This window comes from Tympanuchus pallidicinctus, unplaced genomic scaffold (assembly GCF_026119805.1).
Source record: "Tympanuchus pallidicinctus isolate F22 unplaced genomic scaffold, pur_lepc_1.0 scaffold10, whole genome shotgun sequence".
Taxonomy (NCBI): Eukaryota; Metazoa; Chordata; class Aves; order Galliformes; family Phasianidae; genus Tympanuchus; species Tympanuchus pallidicinctus.
In genome coordinates, this window is record NW_026294619.1 from 9,817,553 (window position 1) to 9,835,364 (window position 17,812).

At 45.1% G+C, this 17,812-nt stretch overlaps 1 protein-coding gene across 2 annotated transcripts; it reads left to right on the top strand.

Annotated features, from left to right (window-relative positions):
• Positions 1-7,752: 7,752 nt before the first annotated feature.
• ABHD10 (abhydrolase domain containing 10, depalmitoylase) lies at positions 7,753-16,896 on the top strand. Of its 2 annotated transcripts, XR_008211681.1 has the most exons (6): positions 7,753-7,892; positions 10,713-10,896; positions 11,655-11,766; positions 12,683-12,820; positions 13,276-16,582; positions 16,732-16,896. XR_008211681.1 is itself a non-coding variant. In XM_052705808.1 (5 exons), exons 1-5 carry the CDS (start codon positions 7,781-7,783, stop codon positions 13,615-13,617), a joined length of 888 nt encoding a protein of 295 aa, XP_052561768.1. In that variant the 5' UTR covers positions 7,753-7,780; the 3' UTR covers positions 13,618-16,896. The 2 variants fall into 2 exon arrangements, 1 of the variants encoding a protein (XP_052561768.1); XM_052705808.1 differs by having other exon boundaries at positions 13,276-16,896.
• Positions 16,897-17,812: the final 916 nt, after the last annotated feature.

Below are 17,812 nucleotides of genomic sequence, written 5' to 3' on the forward strand. Positions count from 1 at the left end.
TGCTCCACCATGTGGAGCAGAAATGGCTGTAGAGACGTTTAGTGCCCTCCTCACACTATCTTCAACACTGATGACGAGCTCTGGGAAACCCAGAGACATGAGTTGGAGGACTGTGACTGTGCTAAGAATAAACCCCCAGACAACCCCAAACTTGAGTAGGATTTGCTGCTGCAGCTGGATGCATACAAATCTATGAGGCCCACATGGGTTCATCGCGTGGAACTCCCAGGAGCTCCATAGGACTCCACCTAGGTCCCTTTCCTCTTCACAGTCATCCAGCCCCTCTGCCCTAAGCCTGTAGCACTGCATGGGGTTATTGTGGCCAAAGTGCAGGACCCGGCACTCGGCCTTGGTGAACCTCATCCCATTCACCTCAGCACAGGGATCCAGTCTATCCAGACCCCTCTCAAAGGCCTCCCTACCCTCAGGCAGATCAACACCACCTCCCAGCATGAAGATATTAAACAAGATGGGCCCCAGTACTGACCCCTGGGGGACACCACTTGTAATGGGTCACCAGCTGGCCTTAACTCCACTAACTACTGCCTCCTGGGCACGGCCCTCTAGCCATTTCTTTATGCAGAGAAGAGTATACCCGTCCAGGCCGCGGGCAGCCAGTTTCCCCAGGAGAAGACTGTGAGAGACTGTGTCAAGGGCTTTGCTGAAGTCTAGGGAGACTGCACCAACAGCCTTTCCCTCATCTCCCAATCATTTGGTCACCCGCTCATAGAAGGAGATTAGGTTGGACAAGCACGACCTGCCTCTCAAGAACCTGTGCTGGCTGGGAATGATCCCCCAGACACCACACACGTGCCGTGTGATCTCACCAAGAGGATTTGCTCCATAACCTTCCCTGGTACCGAGGTCAGGGAAGAGACTGGAGAGAGGAGAGCAGAGGAGTGAAGCAGTGCGGCCATATTTGTGAAAGCACGCAGTGGTGTGGCCTTGTGACGGCGTGCGGTGATGTGGCTGCGTTTGTGACATCAGCAGACGAGTCACAATGGGGTGCCAGGAGCTGTAAGAGAGGGAGCAGCGCAGTGGCACTTCGCCGTAGGCCTTCAGTGAGTGCGGTACGCACCTGCTAGCGGCTGGCGGCTATGGCTCGGGTGGTCTGCATCACCCTGGCGCTTCTGGGAATCACGATTCTGGGGTTTCACCTCACGCATGGCATTATGTACGAGCACGTTCAGCTGCATTTGGAGCAGCTGAGTCGGGACATGGCTCAGATACTGGACAGCATGGACAGGTGGGACCAGTGGCGGAACTGGGCGGCCCAGGCAGCCCTGGTCCTTGCTTCCCTTCAGCACTGGCAGATCTGGGCCTTTCCTGGAGTCTTCATCCTGTTCTTTGGCCTCCTCTGGTGCATCAGGAAGACCAAGTTTTTACCAGGGAGCAGCAGCACTATTTGGATCTTTGCTGCCATCCTTGCTCTCTTCCTGAGGACCTTCATTTTCCTCATGAAAGTGGCTGGGATGGTCTTCATCACCGTGGTGCTTCTGGAAATCATCCATCTGGGAATTTACCTCACGTGCGGCGATACGTATGAGCACGTTAAGCTGCATATGGAGCAGCTGAGGCGGGACATGGCTCAGCTACTGCACAGCAAGGTGAACTGGAACCAGTGGCGGAACTGGGCGGCCCAGGAAGCCCTGGTCCTTGCTTCCCTACAGCACTGGCAGATCTGGGCCCTGCCCGGAGTCTTCATCCTGTTCTTTGGCCTCATGTGGTGCATCAGGAAGACCAAGTATTTGCCAGGGAGCAGCAGCACTATTTGGATCTTTGCTGCGATCCTTGCTGCCTTCCCTCAGGTCTTCATCTTCCTCATGGAAGTGTCTCGGATGGTCTTCATCACCCTAGCGCTTCTGGGAATCCTCCGTCTGGGAATTCACCTCACGTGTGGCGATCTGCATGAGCACGTTCACCTGCATATGGAGCGGCTGAGGTGGGGCATGGCTCAGCTACTGCACAGCATGGTGCAGTGGAACCAGTGGCGGAACTGGGCGGCCCAGGGAGCCATGCGCATTGCTTCCCTTCAGCACTGGCAGATCTGTGCCTTTCTCGGAGTGTTCGTCCTGTTCTTTGGCCTCATCTGGTTCATCAGGAAAAATATGCCAAGGAGCAGCAGCATTATTTTGGTCTGTGCTGCGATCATTATTGTCTTCGTTAAGACCTTCGTCTTCTTTGTGAGAGGGGCTCAGATGGTCTTCACCACCCTGGCGTTTAAAGAAATCATTCGCCTGGCAATTCACCTCACGCGTGGCGATCTACACGAGCACGTTCACCTGCGTATGGAGCGGCTGAGTCGGAACATGGCTCAGATACTGGACAGCACGGTGCAGGGGAGCCAGTGGCAGAACTGGGCGGCCAAGGGAGCCCTGCTCCTTCCTGCCCTGCAGTACTGGAAGATCTGTGCCGTTCCCGGAGCCTTTATCCTGTTCTTTGGCCTCGTCTGGTGCATGAGGAACACGAAATATTTGCCAGAGAGCACCAGCGTGACTTGGATCTGTGCTGCGATCCTTGCTGCTTTTCTTAAGCCCTACTTCTTACTCGGAAAAGTGGCAGAAATATGGAGGTCCAGAAATAAGGAGGACGACAATGATGAGGAAGAGGAAAGTGACTCAGAGGAGACACGGGAGCTGGGCAGAGTTAGGGCCGACAGCATCGAGTGGCCAGCACCGTACATGGCCGACAATTGCCAGCTGGTGGAGGAGCTGGTGGATGACCTTCTGCGCATCTGCCGAGGACAAACCTGCCACAGCTTCACGCCCCGGCTGCAGCCACCCACCGGGGTCTGCGTCTATGAAGAATGGAGCTCCCACTCTGACAACGTCATCTACCGCCTGCTCGTGCCCGTGAAGGCTCCCCCCGGGCACACCTTCCATGTGGAGCTGGACGACGTGGAGGAGACAGCGACGAGCAAGTCCTGTCTGCGCGTGCAGCTGCAGTGCACCTGCACGAGGGAGCAGCTGCTGGGGGACATGCTCTGCTTTCTGCACCACGATCAGGAGGAGCTGAGAGGAAAACAGGAGCCCAGCTTGCTCGACACCTTCTGCACGGGCTCCTACCTAGACGTGGAGAAAAGCATGCTCTGGCTCCAGGACCAGGTGCAAGCAGCCTGGAGGCGTCTGCCTCAGTCGACTGACTGCCTCCTGGAGTTGCTGCCCTCCAGCCACTCATGCAAGATCCAGCTGACCGCCCCCTCCAACTCCATCTTCAACATCGAGATGACTCTTGGGGTGCTGCTTGATGAATCGGGCACATTCCTGAGCATTGAGTAGGCTCTGGACACATTTCTGTGTTCTTCTCTGTTTCTCTTTTGCACAGTATGTCATTCTCTTACTTAAATAAATTGGATACTATTAACACCAGCGCTCCTTGTGTAAGAGTTTTCTTTCTTGTGTCCGTAACACAAATCAACACCTAAGAATATTTGTGCTTTGAACATGGCTTTTTTTCAATCTCTTATTTATCTCTAAGGCTCTTTTCCACAGCTGCCTTTTGTTTCTGGTAGGTAGGAATACGTTCAGTAGCATCAAGACATGTTCAGTACCACTGAGATGAGCAGTCAGGAGGAGCTTGATGTCTCAGGCACTTTGGTGAGCATCGAATAGGCTGAAGCCAGCTGCACCAGCAGCATGGTGCGGCCAGGAAACTGCGCTGTGGCGGACATACAGATTGCCAGGCATACGGCCGGGCATGGCCAGCACTCTAGCTTCTACCTCAGCTGTCTGTGGACCAGCACTTGTCTGCTGGTGGGCACAGCTTTTCTTTTGAGATATATCTTTTGAGATAAGGACAGGGAGATCTCTCCCCAATTGCCATCACAGCGTTTGGAAGATGAATTCAATTTATTGCCAGTTAATGACAGGGTTGAACAGTGTAAACTAAAAGCAAAGCTAAAAATGCTTTTCTCCTACAACTCGTACTCTCAAGGCTCAACTTCACACTTGAAACGTCAACCTTCTCAAGATGAGTGGACGGAGTGGGAATGGGGCTGTGGTCAGTCCTTAATGCTTCATCTCTGCTGCTCCTCCATGGCCTCTATCTTGGGAATGGGATGGGAATCATCCTTTTGGGAATTCACCTCATGTATAGAAAGATGCACGAGCACATTCAGCTGCACATGGAAAATCTGAGTTGGGACGTGGCTCAGCTATGGCAGAGGTTAGTGCAGTGGAGCCAGTGGCAGAACTGGGCAGCCAAGGCAGCCCTGCTCCTTGCTGCCCTGCAGCACTGGCGGATCTGGGCCTTTCCTGAAGTCTTTGTCCCGCTCTTTGGTTTCCTTTGGTGCCTCAGGAAAACTAAATATTTGCCAGGAAGTAGCAGCATTACTTGGATCTGTACTGCGATCCTTACCATCTTCCTTAAGCCCTTCTTCTTCACGAAAGTGGCACGTATGCTGGCCTGGGGCAGCCGCAGCCAGAAAAGGTCCAGAAACAAGGAGGAGAATGACGATGAGGAAGAGAACAGTGACTCAGATGAGACATGGAACCTGGGCAGAGTTAGGGCCGACAGCACCGAGTGGCCAGCACCATACAAGGCCGACAAGTGCCAGCTGGTGGAGGAGCTGGTGGATGACCTTCTACGCACCTGCTGAGGACAAACCTGCCACAGCTTCATGCCCCCCACTGAGGTGCTGGCCCAACAGCTGCACCTGCCATGTGGGAGCTGCAGCTGCACGTTGGGCAGTGCTGGGCTGCCTGGGGCTGCCAGTTATGTGATGTCAGCATTGCTGCTGCCATCATGGCCACTGCAAAGGATGGGCTATGGTATGACTGGGCAGCCCGAGGAACCTGCAACTCTGGTGCTTCTGGTTGTCAGGGAAGCTCCTGCTGTGATGGGCCAGGTGTAAATCTGGATGCCATAAAGGGCAGAGTGTTGTAAGGTGGAGGAGCAGAAGTAACATCCAGGGTCTGGCTGCTGCTTGGTGGCAGCGGAGATGGGGCCAGAGGACAGCACCGTTCTTTCCCTTCTGCTGCAGCAGGATCTGGCAGGCTTGGAGTAGCGCTGCCCCGGGCTCGGGTGATGGCTTTCTTGCAGCTCTTGAGCAACAGGGACCCTGTGGATTCCACTGTCTGTATGCCAGCTTCTGGATCCACTGCCAGCAGGCTCCTTCCTTCCTTGCATGGACTGAGCGCCTGGGCTGTTCCTCGGGTGGCTCTCCTTTGGGTCTTCCTGCAAGGAAGGAACAGCCACATCTCTTCTCTTCTGAGCAGCTCTTTTCTTGCAAGGCAGTTCTAGGTGATCTCTCTTGAAAAAGTGTGTTAAAAAAGAAAAAGAGTAACTTAAAAATGCAAAGGAGAACAGCTAGTTGCTATCAGTTCAGGACTGAAAGACAGCAAGATAGAGGAGCTAAGACTTTCAGTTGCTGAAGACAAACAAAAGCTCCATTGGTCAGTTTAATCCCACAGTTTAGGCTGACTACAACAAGATGTGTTGCAAATATATTAAAATAAATAGGCTTATCGTATCCTCATTTACTTATCTTTCCATTCCATGCATTCAAACTCAGATATAACCTGAATATATTTTACTCACATTTTTTCAACTCAGCAGTACTACCTCTAAAGAGCTGCCAACAGCCAAAAAAAAATAAATAAATAAACAATGAAGATCAGAACATTTTCATTTCTCCTCGTATCTTCTATTACCAAGGTTTATTTTTTGGACCCTCATCTCTTGCAGCAGAATATTGCAAGAGTTGGTTCATGTGTGGAGTAACTGCTGTACTTTCCTGGAGGCAGCAAATGCCTCTTCCTCTCCCAGAAATCTGAGAAGTGAGGGAGGTCTTCTGAAGTCATGTGGTGTTTTGGTGAATCCATACAGATTATGTTGTTGAACACAACTTTCGATCTTCATACTTTCAATCTCAAAAGCTCTTCAAGGCCCTCTTCTTCCCAGTACTTCCACCTGAAATATTACTTCATTGATTACAACACACTTTCTACTGTGACCCCACCAAATGCTCTCAAATTGGTAACTTTCACCCAACACCCAGAGTTTCTCTGGAAAGCTGAGGGCAGAAAAGATGTTGGGTTTGCCTGTACTTTCTTCATAAAAAGTATGAGATAAACATTTGGTTTTGTCTTCATCAATAAATGTTTCTGACTGCTTTCCATCCATTATCAATGCTATGGCAGCATCACCAGATGTTCCTTGATCCTGTCTTGGAGGATCAGCTGAAGGGCAGCCTTAGGATTCAGCCAGGTTCTCTGAATCAGAAGCAGATGTTTCTGCACATGGTTCACTTTCTCTCGTCTCCATTTGCCCAAAGTTTGCACTTCCAGCCATTTCTGCAGTGAGAGTGTCTCTGCCCTGCTGGTCAGCAAGCAAAATCCAATGGAACTGTCTGAGGGTTCCAGTGGGAGATGCTCAAATGTCACCATGGCACTCACAAGTCACCACAATGGCATTACCATGTGGTGCCCAGAGCCTGGTTGGATGCAGCAGCCTGAGCAGATGTTGCTGACCTGCACTTATTGTTTGTCCTGCACAGAGCCACAGGTATATTAACTTCAGTCAAGAAGTAAATAAAACTCTACTTAAAGGGTACCGCTCCTCACCCAGACCTTGCTTGCCCTTCCCTGCATGGTCCACTGAGTAGCTCCCTTCTGGTTCTCCAGATGGCAGCAGGAATCAGCTTCCCAAGCAAGGCTAACAAAAGAAAATAGTGATCTCTTCCCAGTTTGCTGCCATTTCTTGCAGACGCTCTGTGATTTCAATAACACAGCTTCTGCAGGGCAGCTGTGTGCACAGGCAATGCTCTACCATATCAGAATCTCCCATAGGCTGTTCTGTAGGTCCAACTAGAACAAGACACCAGGTCTGTTTTCCTGATGGCATCAACAGGAGATGTGCAACCCCACTTTTCTTTGGTTTGGTTCCAGTGCTTTCATTTGATACTTTAGAAATCTAGAAAGCAATCCAACAAAACCAGTGGTGTTCCCAAAGCCATTTGAATCACACCCCTTTCTACAGGATTAAGTGCTTTACCTGAAGGGAAAGGTTTGATGTAGAGATGGTGTCTGGATGCAGGACTGGATTGTAGGATACGTTTGAGGATAGCACTACACTGGTAGGAGCTATTCACTCCTTCAAAGGTGGAGAAGTCTTGCAGAGAAGTCTCGACAAAATCACCAACAGCGTGAAGCAGAACAAGAGCAATGTTGGATTCTGCACGTGGGATGGGGCAGCCCCAGATGTATGTACCTCCTGCACTGGGTGCAGCTTTGGCTGCCATAATGTCAGAAGGAAATAAAACTGTTAGAGAGTATCCAAAGGAGGGCTGCAATGGGGAAGGGTTTGGAGAGCAATGTTTATCAGGAGCAGCTGAGGTCCTGTGGATTGCTTAGCCCAAAGCAGAGGGGGCTGAGGGGAGGCTTCGTGGCAGCAGTTTGGATTTCAGGTGGTCCTATGTGGAGCCAGGAGTTGACTCAACGATCCCTGTGAGTGCATTCTAACTCGGATATCTTGTGATTCTGTGAGCACAGTCTGCTCACTGTACCTACACAGTAACTTTCTCATTTCTACGATCCACGCCATTTAAAAAAAGAAAAAAAAAAAATAAAAAAAAATTAACGATCACCCTGGGGTACTGATTTTTTTTTGGCTGTTGTTTCACAACACCACGGCAATCGCTCACGTCCCAGAGCCTCGCAGTTTGGCTAGCATTTTACCTGCCCGTGACCGTGCCGGCAGGGCTCACCCGCTCAGCCACACCAGCCCACGGACCGTCGGACTCCCCTCGTCTCGAGTCCGCCATTCAGGGCCCCGGAGGCGCATGCGCGTGGAGGCGGACATGGCGGCGGTGCTGGGGCTGCGGCGGAGCGGTGGCCGCGCCTCAGTCCCGCTGTTGACGTTCCCGCTGCTGAGCGCGGCCCTGGGGCTCCCGGGTAAGGAGGGGCCCCGGGGCTGCCCTGCTGGCGCTCCTTCGCCGCCAGCCAGGGCGAGATAGGGGTGTCAGGGCACGGCGCCGGTCCCGGGGGTGGGAATGGGGCCGCTCCGCTTCTTGAGCGAGTGCACGGTTCTGCGCTTTAGTCGCAACAGCCCCGTGCATTGCTGCACGCTGGGAGCAGAGTGGCTGGAAAACTGCGCAGGGGGAAAGGAGCTGGGGGATGTTAGCGGATAGCTGAATGTGAGCCGGCAGTGCGCCCAGGTGGCCAGGGCCAGCGGCGTGTAGGCTTGTATCAGAAATAGTGCAGCCAGCAGGAGCAGGGAGGTGATCATCCGTCTGTACTCAGCTCTGGTGAGGCTGCATCTCATGTACTGCGTTCAGTATTGGGCCCCTCGCTACAAGAAAGACATCAGTGCCCTGGAGCATGTCCAGAGAGGGAAAAGAAACTGGTGAGGGGTGTGGAGCACAAGTCTTATGAGGAAAGGCTGAGAGAGCTGAGATTGTTGAGTCTGGAGAAGAGGAGGCTCAGGGGAGACCTCACTGCACTCTACAACTTCCTGAAGGGAGGCTGTGGTGAGGTGGGATCAGCTTCTTCTCCCTTGTAACAGTGATAGGACGAGAGGGATGGCCTTAAGTTGCAGCAGGGAAGGTTCAGGTTGGATATTAGGAAACATTGCAGTGAGGCAGTGGCACAGGCTGCCCAGGGAGGTGGTGGAGTCACCAGCCCTGGAGGCATTCAAGAACTCTGTGGATGTGGCATTGAGGAACATGTAGTGGGCATGGTGGGGAGCTGATGGTTGAATAGATGGTCTTAGTGGTCCTTCCTGATTCTATGTGGTGATTCTATGAAATAAGGAGAAGAAGGTACTGGGTAGTTGTACAGATAATTAATGTTCTCAGCTGTTGAAAGAGGAGTCCTAGCATGTGACTGCAGGGAAGTATGCATTGTAGTTGGCTGGCTGAGGTGATTTCTTTAGGCTTTTGGATTATTTGAGTTTGAATTGCTGCTGGTGGATGTGGAGTAACTTGCAGAATGCACAGCATTTGTTCATGAATTTTTGTTCTCTTGTGGCTCAGTTTAAATTTTGCTTTGCCTAGGGCAGGTTGAGGTCAGTTCCAGAGTGCTATAGGATGGAAATGTAATGGCCTGGAAGATGGTTATGAGTACATATGGGAGAGACATATTCCTCACTTTTTTGTATGAAGTTTAGCAGTTATTGATGCATCTCTTACTGACAGGCAGACAGAAATGATTGCCTTACTGATAGAGACAGTGCATAGTGTGGATGTATCTAAACAAACTTCTAGTGTTGTATCTATTCCCTATCGTGCATCAGTGGGATGAAGAACTGTCCCCTCTTTACGAGAGTGATAAAAATGGCACTTTTACTTGTACACATGCAAACTGAAACAAAAAACTTGAATATAATATCTTTGTTTGTGAGAGGAAGCAGCAGAATAGCTAAGGGCTGTGGCACTCTCAAAGCTGGTTTTTGCAGTATGTTGACAAGTGGTTATACCACCACGGTATCCTGATATATTTTTTTAGGGTTGTGCAGTTTTTGTGCTCCACTTTTTGATTAATGGTATTCAAGAACCAGTGCTCCTCTAAAGATTGTCAGAGTCTTATCAGTCTTATCAGAAGTCCTGCCCAAGCTTTCCCTTGCTGAGAGGGATAATAGAGTGGATTAATTCCTTGTAACACCTCTTTACAAACCACTTATCTTCATCCACAGTAGAGGTAAAGCTGACTGCTAAATTCAGATTATATACAGTAGCAGCTGTTGAAACTCAACATAGTTTTCATTTGGTAGCACTTCCTTTATCAATCTGTGTTCCTTGCTCGAAGCCAGCTCCATTTGTGGATGGCTGTTAATGCAAATAACAGCTCAGACCTCAGTGTTTTCTTTCCAAGTGTGTCTGGGTTGTTGTCTTTAGCCTTAACAAAAATGAAAAAAATACGTTCTTAGTGTACTGATGGGAAAACTGCTAAGGTCTGACAGTACATTGCAGGTCACTTTGAAAGAAATTGAACTAAATAATCTTGCACTTTTTAAATACTTGCAAAACATTTAGCTTCTTGTGAGTAAAGACAGAGCCACTTGAGTGCAGGTAGAATTTGTCCTCTCCAGGAAGAATGCACAAGACCATGCGATGGGAGATGTTTGCCTCTTCAGGAGATGCATGAGAAATTCATAGGTCTACAACAGTCAACTCTTTCTCCTTACGAGTTGTGTTTAATACATTTTGCTCAGTATTAACAGAAATTAACGGCTTTATTTTTTAATCTTTTGTGTCTAAGGAAAAGAATGCTGTTAAGATGAAACAGTTGTGAGGAACTTGACTCAGAGCTTATCACCCTGCTAGTTTTCAGTGTTCAAGCAGCAATAGCTGTGAGAGGCTGTGTGTTACGTATTTCATCCCACACAGTGCTTTAGGTTCAGAACAGAATTACTTGGTATTCACTTAAATTTTTTAAGCCAATGAAGAAGCTGTCATTTTACGAGAGATAAGTAAATATTCCAGATGATATACAATGTGAGGAGAAGCATAGCATATCTTAGTGCTCAATTTCTGTCAGCCATTTTACTCATTGCTGAATGGACTCCTTATGTGACTGATGTTGCTACCAAGCACCTTCAAATCATTACATTACAGTATTGAAGAGTGTAGAAGACACTTCTGTTTTTCTTTTCTCCTGAGCCTGTGTCTTAATTTCACATAGCATGTATATATTTCCTGAATTCTCATTTTATAAAATGCTATTATTTCTGCTAGAGCTGTCTTGGTGGTGGTACTTCATAGCTCTCCTTATTAGTTTGCAGGTGGAAATCATCAGTCAGTTTTCTTACTCGCCCAGATCGACCAAATCTAGCCTACCGTAAGCTGAAGGGCAGGAATCCAGGGGTTATTTTCCTTCCAGGCTTGCAGTCAAATATGAATGGTCAGAAAGCAACTGCCCTTGAAGATTTCTGCAGCAGTCTAGGTCATGCCTTCGTCAGGTATGTAGAAATGTTGTTCTTGAGAATATGAAATAGGTATCATACATAGACTTGGGTGTTTGATTTGAGGTGCATGCTGTGCTGCATGCAAGCTAATGAGTGTCTCTCTTTCAGATATAGAATTTCTATCTGTTGAGGGGCTGAGGTAGATCAGGACAATGTAATTTGAAAGAAATGTATCTAAATTTCTGTGGTCTAGCCAGTGTTACATGTTAAAGCTAAGGGCACAACAAAGAAAAATAAAGAAAACACTTAGAAATATTAGTTTTAGCATGTGAAATACTATTTTTTTTTCTAAATTATGTCTGTAAGCATGGTTTTTAACTGCTGAATTGTACTGTGCTGTCCCATGCCTTCTGTGGTTGTGGAGAAACGTGCACATGCTTGGTGTAATATATTTTGAGTATTCCGGCTGAATGCTGAGCTTTGTAAGTCTTCCTGATTGCATAAAGCATTTAGAAGAGCCTTTGCACTTGTAAAGAGCCTTTAAGATTGAAGTATGTTGTTTTTTAGTTGTAAGGGAATTTGTCAAATTCCTTGTTTGGGAAATACCCTGATAAATTTGGATATGGCTACGTGAAATGCAACTATTTGATCATATGTGTATAAACCACATAGTGATGCGTGGGACCAAGAAAGAAAATATTCAGTGCAGTATATTGGGTCCTCTGTTTAATTTCTGTTAAACAATACTGCTTAGTTTTTGTACCTGTGTTGCTGTAGGTAGGTACCACAACTTTTGATGATCATTTTTTCAGGTTTGATTACACAGGATGTGGAAGTTCACAGGGGAACTTTGAGGAGTGTACGATTGGGAAATGGAGAAAAGATGTTCTGTCTATACTGGATGAACTTACAGATGGACCACAGGTTGTATTTCATTCTTAAATATAGAACATGTTTTTTCCTCAAGATGGAATATTGTACGATCAAAAATATACTGCAGTAGGTGCTGCGTAGAGTAGCTTCTGTTTAATAACTGCATCTGGTAGCTGTCAAGCAGACCCATTTGAGATGACATTATTTGTAGGGCTTCTTTTGCAAACAAGTGGATCACAACTTTATGAAGGTATGGGTTGGCAGGGGATGGTTCAGTAGAGCAGATCTGTCACTGGCACTGGGTTACATCAGCCCTGGCCTGGTCCCAAGAGATTTGGGAAAGGCTTGTGGAGGGACAAAGAGGGACAAGGAGCTCCTCGTGGAAGCTCTCCTCATGGAAGAGTGAGGCTTTGTTCCACTGTTGGTGTATTTATTGAGGGATTTGCAGAAATGTTGAAAGTTGAGATGTTCTGTATGATAAAATAGCTTTAAAAAAAAAACAACAGCAGAAACAATATGTTTGGCTTCTTCATTTACTTTTGAAATGAGTGTGAGAAAGTCAGTCTGCATCCCAGAAAAACATAATACTGTATTTGAAAAACGTTTTATTTTCTGAGTTGCTTTTGCTGACCTCTGTCACTGCACAGAGCCTTTGTGATGTGCATTTATTTTAAGAAGGGAAAAAAATATGCATGCGATACTGAATTGCTTCAACTCTCATTTTGTTTACAGTGTTTCAGTCTCAGAGGCCAATAATCAGCCATGTCAAACAAAAAGAATAATAATATTCCAGATTCTGCGGTGCTTACTCAGGCAAAATTTCCACTGGAGGTGACAGCAGTTCTGCCTGGGTAAGGACAGCAGGATTATGTCCGAGGTTTAAGTAGTTAGATGAAAGCTGACGCTTTGTAAAAAGAAAACAAAAGCTGTTTCCTATAAAATAACATCTGATTTTTTCTCTTTTAAGATTCTAGTGGGCTCCAGCTTAGGAGGATGGCTGATGCTTCATGCTGCAATAGCACGCCCAGATAAAGTTGCTGCTCTGGTTGGAGTAGCTGTAGCAGCAGACCATCTTGTGACAGCCTTTAAGAGGCTTCCCATTGAGGTAAAGCTGGTCGTTGTCTGTTGTGCAGTCAAAAAATTTGTCAAGGTAAATGCTTGAAAAAAAAATCTGTTGTTCAAGCTGTACTTTCCCTTCAAGTTTTCCAGTATTTTTTCTGTGTTTGTGGTGGAGGTAAGCAGAAAATGTATGATAATCAAAGTGTCTGCAAAATACGTTGCTTCTAGTATGATGCTGGTATGAACCTATCCTGTGTTTATGTTACTGTGGCATACAGGATGTGAAGTCAGATCCCTGTTGTTCAACAGTCTATTAGATTTCAGTGTTGAAATACCTTATATCCGCATTAAAATTGGGTTGAATCCTATTCAGCGTACTGTAGATAAGGATTGTGCTTTCAAGGGGCAAAGTTGTAGTGTGTTTAGAACAAGAATAAATTGAAACATTCTAAAAAAAACACCATTGTAACATCTGTCTTTTATACCTTGCACTTTTTATAGGTACAAAAAGAAATAGAAGAGAAAGGTGTGTGGAAGTTTCCAACAAAGCATAACGAGGAAGGATATTACTCCTTGACCTACGACTTCATTAAAGAGGCAGAAAATCACTGTCTGCTCAATAGCCCTATCCCTATAATGTGTCCCATCCGTCTTATTCACGGCATGAAGGATGGGGACGTCCCTTGGCAGATCTCTATGCAGGTTGCTGATCGTGTTCTGAGCAAAGATGTGGATGTCATCCTCCGCAAAGCCGGCCAACATCGAATGAGCGAGAAGGAAGACACAAAACTTCTTGTGAATACCGTTGATGATTTAATTGACAAGTTGGCAACGCTAACATAATCTGCAGAGTAGCACGAATAGATGAAGCCTACACCTGACTCTTTTCCATCAGTAGCAGAAACCCTGTTCTCACTGAGATTATTCTAGTGGCGTGACTATCACAGTAGGAACAGAGCTCTATCTGCTGTTTCCTGACCTCTGTTTTGTAAATATAGATATACTTTTTTTTAATGCTGCATTTGCACTGATAGACCAAAATGTAAGGAAGTGCTGCTGCTGGGTATAGAACCTCTGCTTTACCTCTTAAATCTTTTTTTTTCATGAGCTTCCTACTCTTTTGTACTGAAATGCTCATTCAGTTTTGTTACTGTTGACCTTGTACAGTACAAGTTCAATCTCTCATGTTTTTGATGCTGTTTCAGTACAGTTGTTTTCCTATAATGTTGTATTTCATCCAACTGTGCAAGGCAGTGCACAATTTAAGCGTTTACTGAAATTACTGATATTAGAAATAGTGAACAATAGGAAGTAAACAGACTCTTCATCACTGATGGTAGTATTCTTAAGCAGTATTTACATTCTAAAATGAAAGGCACTCCCTGATGGTGTGCTTGGGGTGATGAATAAGGAGTAAGTTAATTTGGGATTTCCTTATAATATATGAAGACAAAACTTAACAAAGATGAATGCCCCCACTCCTGTTGCAGAGGCTTTAAGAGCTTATGGACATACAGCCTTAAAGTACAGGTAGAACCCTTTTATATATGCTCATCAGAAGTACTTAATCACTTCATGCCTTTCATAAAAAATAATTTATGGAACTACTGCTAAGGGAATAATATATCATCTTGGTGTTAAGTCAGCAGTTTCACATCTTCCTTGAGTTTTGAAGCTTTACAACCTCTTGAAGACATACTTTTGAGGAAAATGAACAAAGACAACATATGCAGATTGCTCAGCCCATTCCATTCCTGAAGGCTCAATGTGTTTATGTATTGTTGAACACTTACTGTCTATGTGTAGCCATGGGACACTTGCACATAATAAAACCTGAAAAATTTTGTGAGTTATAAAGACATAGGGAAATCACAATTAAGTTAATTAAAAACTTTCTGCTCGTAGATTACCCATGATAATTTTTAAAGGTATTTTGTCACATCTTTTGGATTGCTTTGCCTCCTAAGAAAAAGTTGAAAAAGGTGCAGTGCAGGAATTCAGGAATAGTTAATATCAATTAAGGCTTAAAATTAGCAATCACGATAGATGCATTTTAGGTTTCTTTTTTTTCTTGTTTGGTTTTTAATTGAGGCTCATGCCTATAAACATTCAGTTCAACTGTAGCAGTTCAGACAGGGAAATATGTTTAAATGTGTGCATAATCTGGAGCTGTGTAACTCTCTCATAAGAATTACACTGTATTCTTCCAAAGCTTCACCACAGTGTTTATTTAGTTATTCATATTTCATGGGTAAGATCGTCTTGTTGCAGTGCCTTTGAGCAAGATAGTGGAAAACAGATGTCAGGGGAACAGTTGTGTGAGTGGTTTGGAGAGTGGGTTTTTGTCTCCCCACTGTTGTAACAGCGTTCAGGTGAGAGAAGGCAGGTAAGCATAGTTGTTGAGGATACAAAACTGCAGCATCAGTTGCCTTAATGTCAGCATTACCAAAGAGTCATGATAGGGGTATTTCTGTGCTAGTTGTTTGGTAGATCTGCCTGTTTTCCTTACTTCTCTCCTTGCTGAATGGCGGTTAGTGATAGCATTTACATTACAGTTACAGCCCCCACTTGGTATATACGGTGTAAGTGCAAAAACAGGTTGTACTTCCTTAGTAGAGATATTATTCCAGACAGTGCATTGAGATTCAGTGAATACTAGTGTCCCTCTCTGTTCTCCCTTGCCACTTTATTAACTCAGTATGTATTCCTGTAAATATGAAGAGGCAGACTTTTTGTAGGCAGATGTTTTTTCCTCTAACTTTACCACTGTAGCTCTGTTCTCATTGCAGGCACAGCATTTTCCTTGTGTTCATGCTGGAAACTGCCAGCATTTTGATCACTGCCAGCTTGTGTTCAGATGCCAGGAAGAGGGGATAGATGATAACCAATAGGCTCCAACACGTTCTCTGTTACCATGCTGATGTTGTCAAAGCTGTGCTGCTAATTGCAGTAACAGAAAGTCTGAAGGAAAACAACATTATGGCACAGCTTTCCCAATGCTGAAACCAGAGATTTACATCGTACTGATGGCCAGCTCTTGACCTCTCAGGAAATCTTGACAATCTTGAGTAACGAAATATTTGTATGATATTTGTATGTTAGAGTGTTGTCAGTTTATTTTCTATACTATATTTGTCCCCAGAATTACTGCATGTGGCATCTCCTTCATCTTTTCCTTGTAGGTCTCTGGATAATGAATCGTTTTCTGTGTTAGTTGTGTCAGTATAATAAGCAAAAAGACAAGTATAAATAAACTTCTTTGGAAATATTATATTAAACTAGGGTACCACATGTTTGGAAAGAGGTATAAATTATTAGAATTTTTTTGTAATGAATTGTTAGCCTCTGTTTGTTTTTTGCATACATATAATTTGCTGCCAAGTATAAAGTGTATTTTATGAATACGTAACATGCACATTTGAACAGTATTTTGTGTTTTCTGATTTACCAGTATAAGCATTACTGTCTTGTGGCTCTTGGAGGATTGTTTTTTTCTGAGTACCTTCATCTATCCTTAGTTATTTTTGCTAAGTACTCGTAATTTAAGTTGTTAGTAAGCATCTTCATTATCCTTCACTTTTGGCAGGTCTGAAAATGACTTCTGGGCTCATCTGTCACTAAGTGTAGTACAGATGTGGGGAGTGATGCTGCTGCCATGTGGAACGTGGAAGCTCTGGACACAAACAGAGCAACTCAGCATATTCTCTTGTTGATTTTGATCAAACTACCTGGGGTATTTTTCTTCAGTGCATAACATCTTAACATACAGATCGTTAACTCCTGCCAAGGAATCAAATTTCGTGAGTAAGTAACAAAAAGCCTATATAGCAAGTCACAGAAGCTTGATTACCATATAATATCAAAGAATCAAGTGCTAGACGTCACCAAAAGAAACAGAAGCATTAACCACTGACTTCAGTTGTCTCTGTCCTTAATGATGTTTTTGTTTCCAATTAGCTGCAAAAATCTGTGGAACTACTTGAATTGTGAAACACAGATGATTCTCCTTTCTGAAGGGAGGGAAATGGTGGATTCTTTTGCATATGTGTGTGATTAAGCTCTGCACTAGACCATAATGCACTGAAAAAGTCTATAAAGCATATTAAACTGGTTTCCTATCAAGCAAGCACTCTTAGCCTCTGAATAGTGAGCTGTGCTAATGTAACTTTTTATACATCAATTTTTATCCTGTCTTATATTCCAGTTGTTCTGCACCTTCTGTTGTTTGGCTTTGTAGTACATGCAGCAGCCTTTTTTTCTTTCTCGGTTGAGTTCCATGGTATGAAGTGTACCATACAGCTTCAGTGTAGGCAGTTTATTTTCTCTTGCACAAACACTGAGTACAAAAACATCCTAGCTGGACAGGCCTGAGAGGAACTGCCTCCTGCTGCTTCTTTCTTATGTTAATTTTTATTACATGCTTTCCCTTGGACATGCTTACTCGATGGAACAAAATGATTTACGGTACACTGCTTTTCATATCAAGTAAAAATATGCTATAGAGAAGAAACTTTCAACTAGTCATGTGCTTGCTGCTCTCATGTTTTTAGTGCTCTAGTTGTACTGCAGTACACGGTTAAAGCATTTTCTGAAGAAGTGCAAGAGCAGAAGGAAAACTGCCTTGGGAAATACTAAGATGTGAAATTCATTGTTAAGTATTACTCAGTTGTCCTGTTAGAAAGAGGTCTGCCTTTCACTTCAGAATTATTTATTTAAAAAAAAAAAAAAAAGTAAACAATTATGTTAAAGCTTTATGACCTCATAGGTCAGTTCACCCAGTTTAGATTGACTTTGTTGCTGCAGGATATTTGGTATGTATTTATAGAATTTATAGAATCATAAATTGCTCAGGTTGGGAAAGCCCATAGAGATCACCAAGTCCAACCACAACCTAACCATACTACCCTAACAACCCTCTGCTAAATCATGTCCCTGAGCACCACATCCAAAAGGTTTTTGAACACATCCAGGGATGGCGACTCAGCCACTTCCCTGGGGAGCCTGTTCCCATGCTTAACAATCCTTTCTGTAAAGAAGG

Bases quoted from the DNA above. Each gene is read 5' to 3' on its own strand.
- ABHD10 (XM_052705808.1), top strand. From the start codon at position 7,781: ATGCGCGTGGAGGCGGACATGGCGGCGGTGCTGGGGCTGCGGCGGAGC. The intron at 10,897-11,654 runs GTATGTAGAAAT...TCATTTTTTCAG, and splicing joins CTAGGTCATGCCTTCGTCAG to GTTTGATTACACAGGATGTG. The intron at 11,767-12,682 runs GTTGTATTTCAT...TTCTCTTTTAAG, and splicing joins AACTTACAGATGGACCACAG to ATTCTAGTGGGCTCCAGCTT.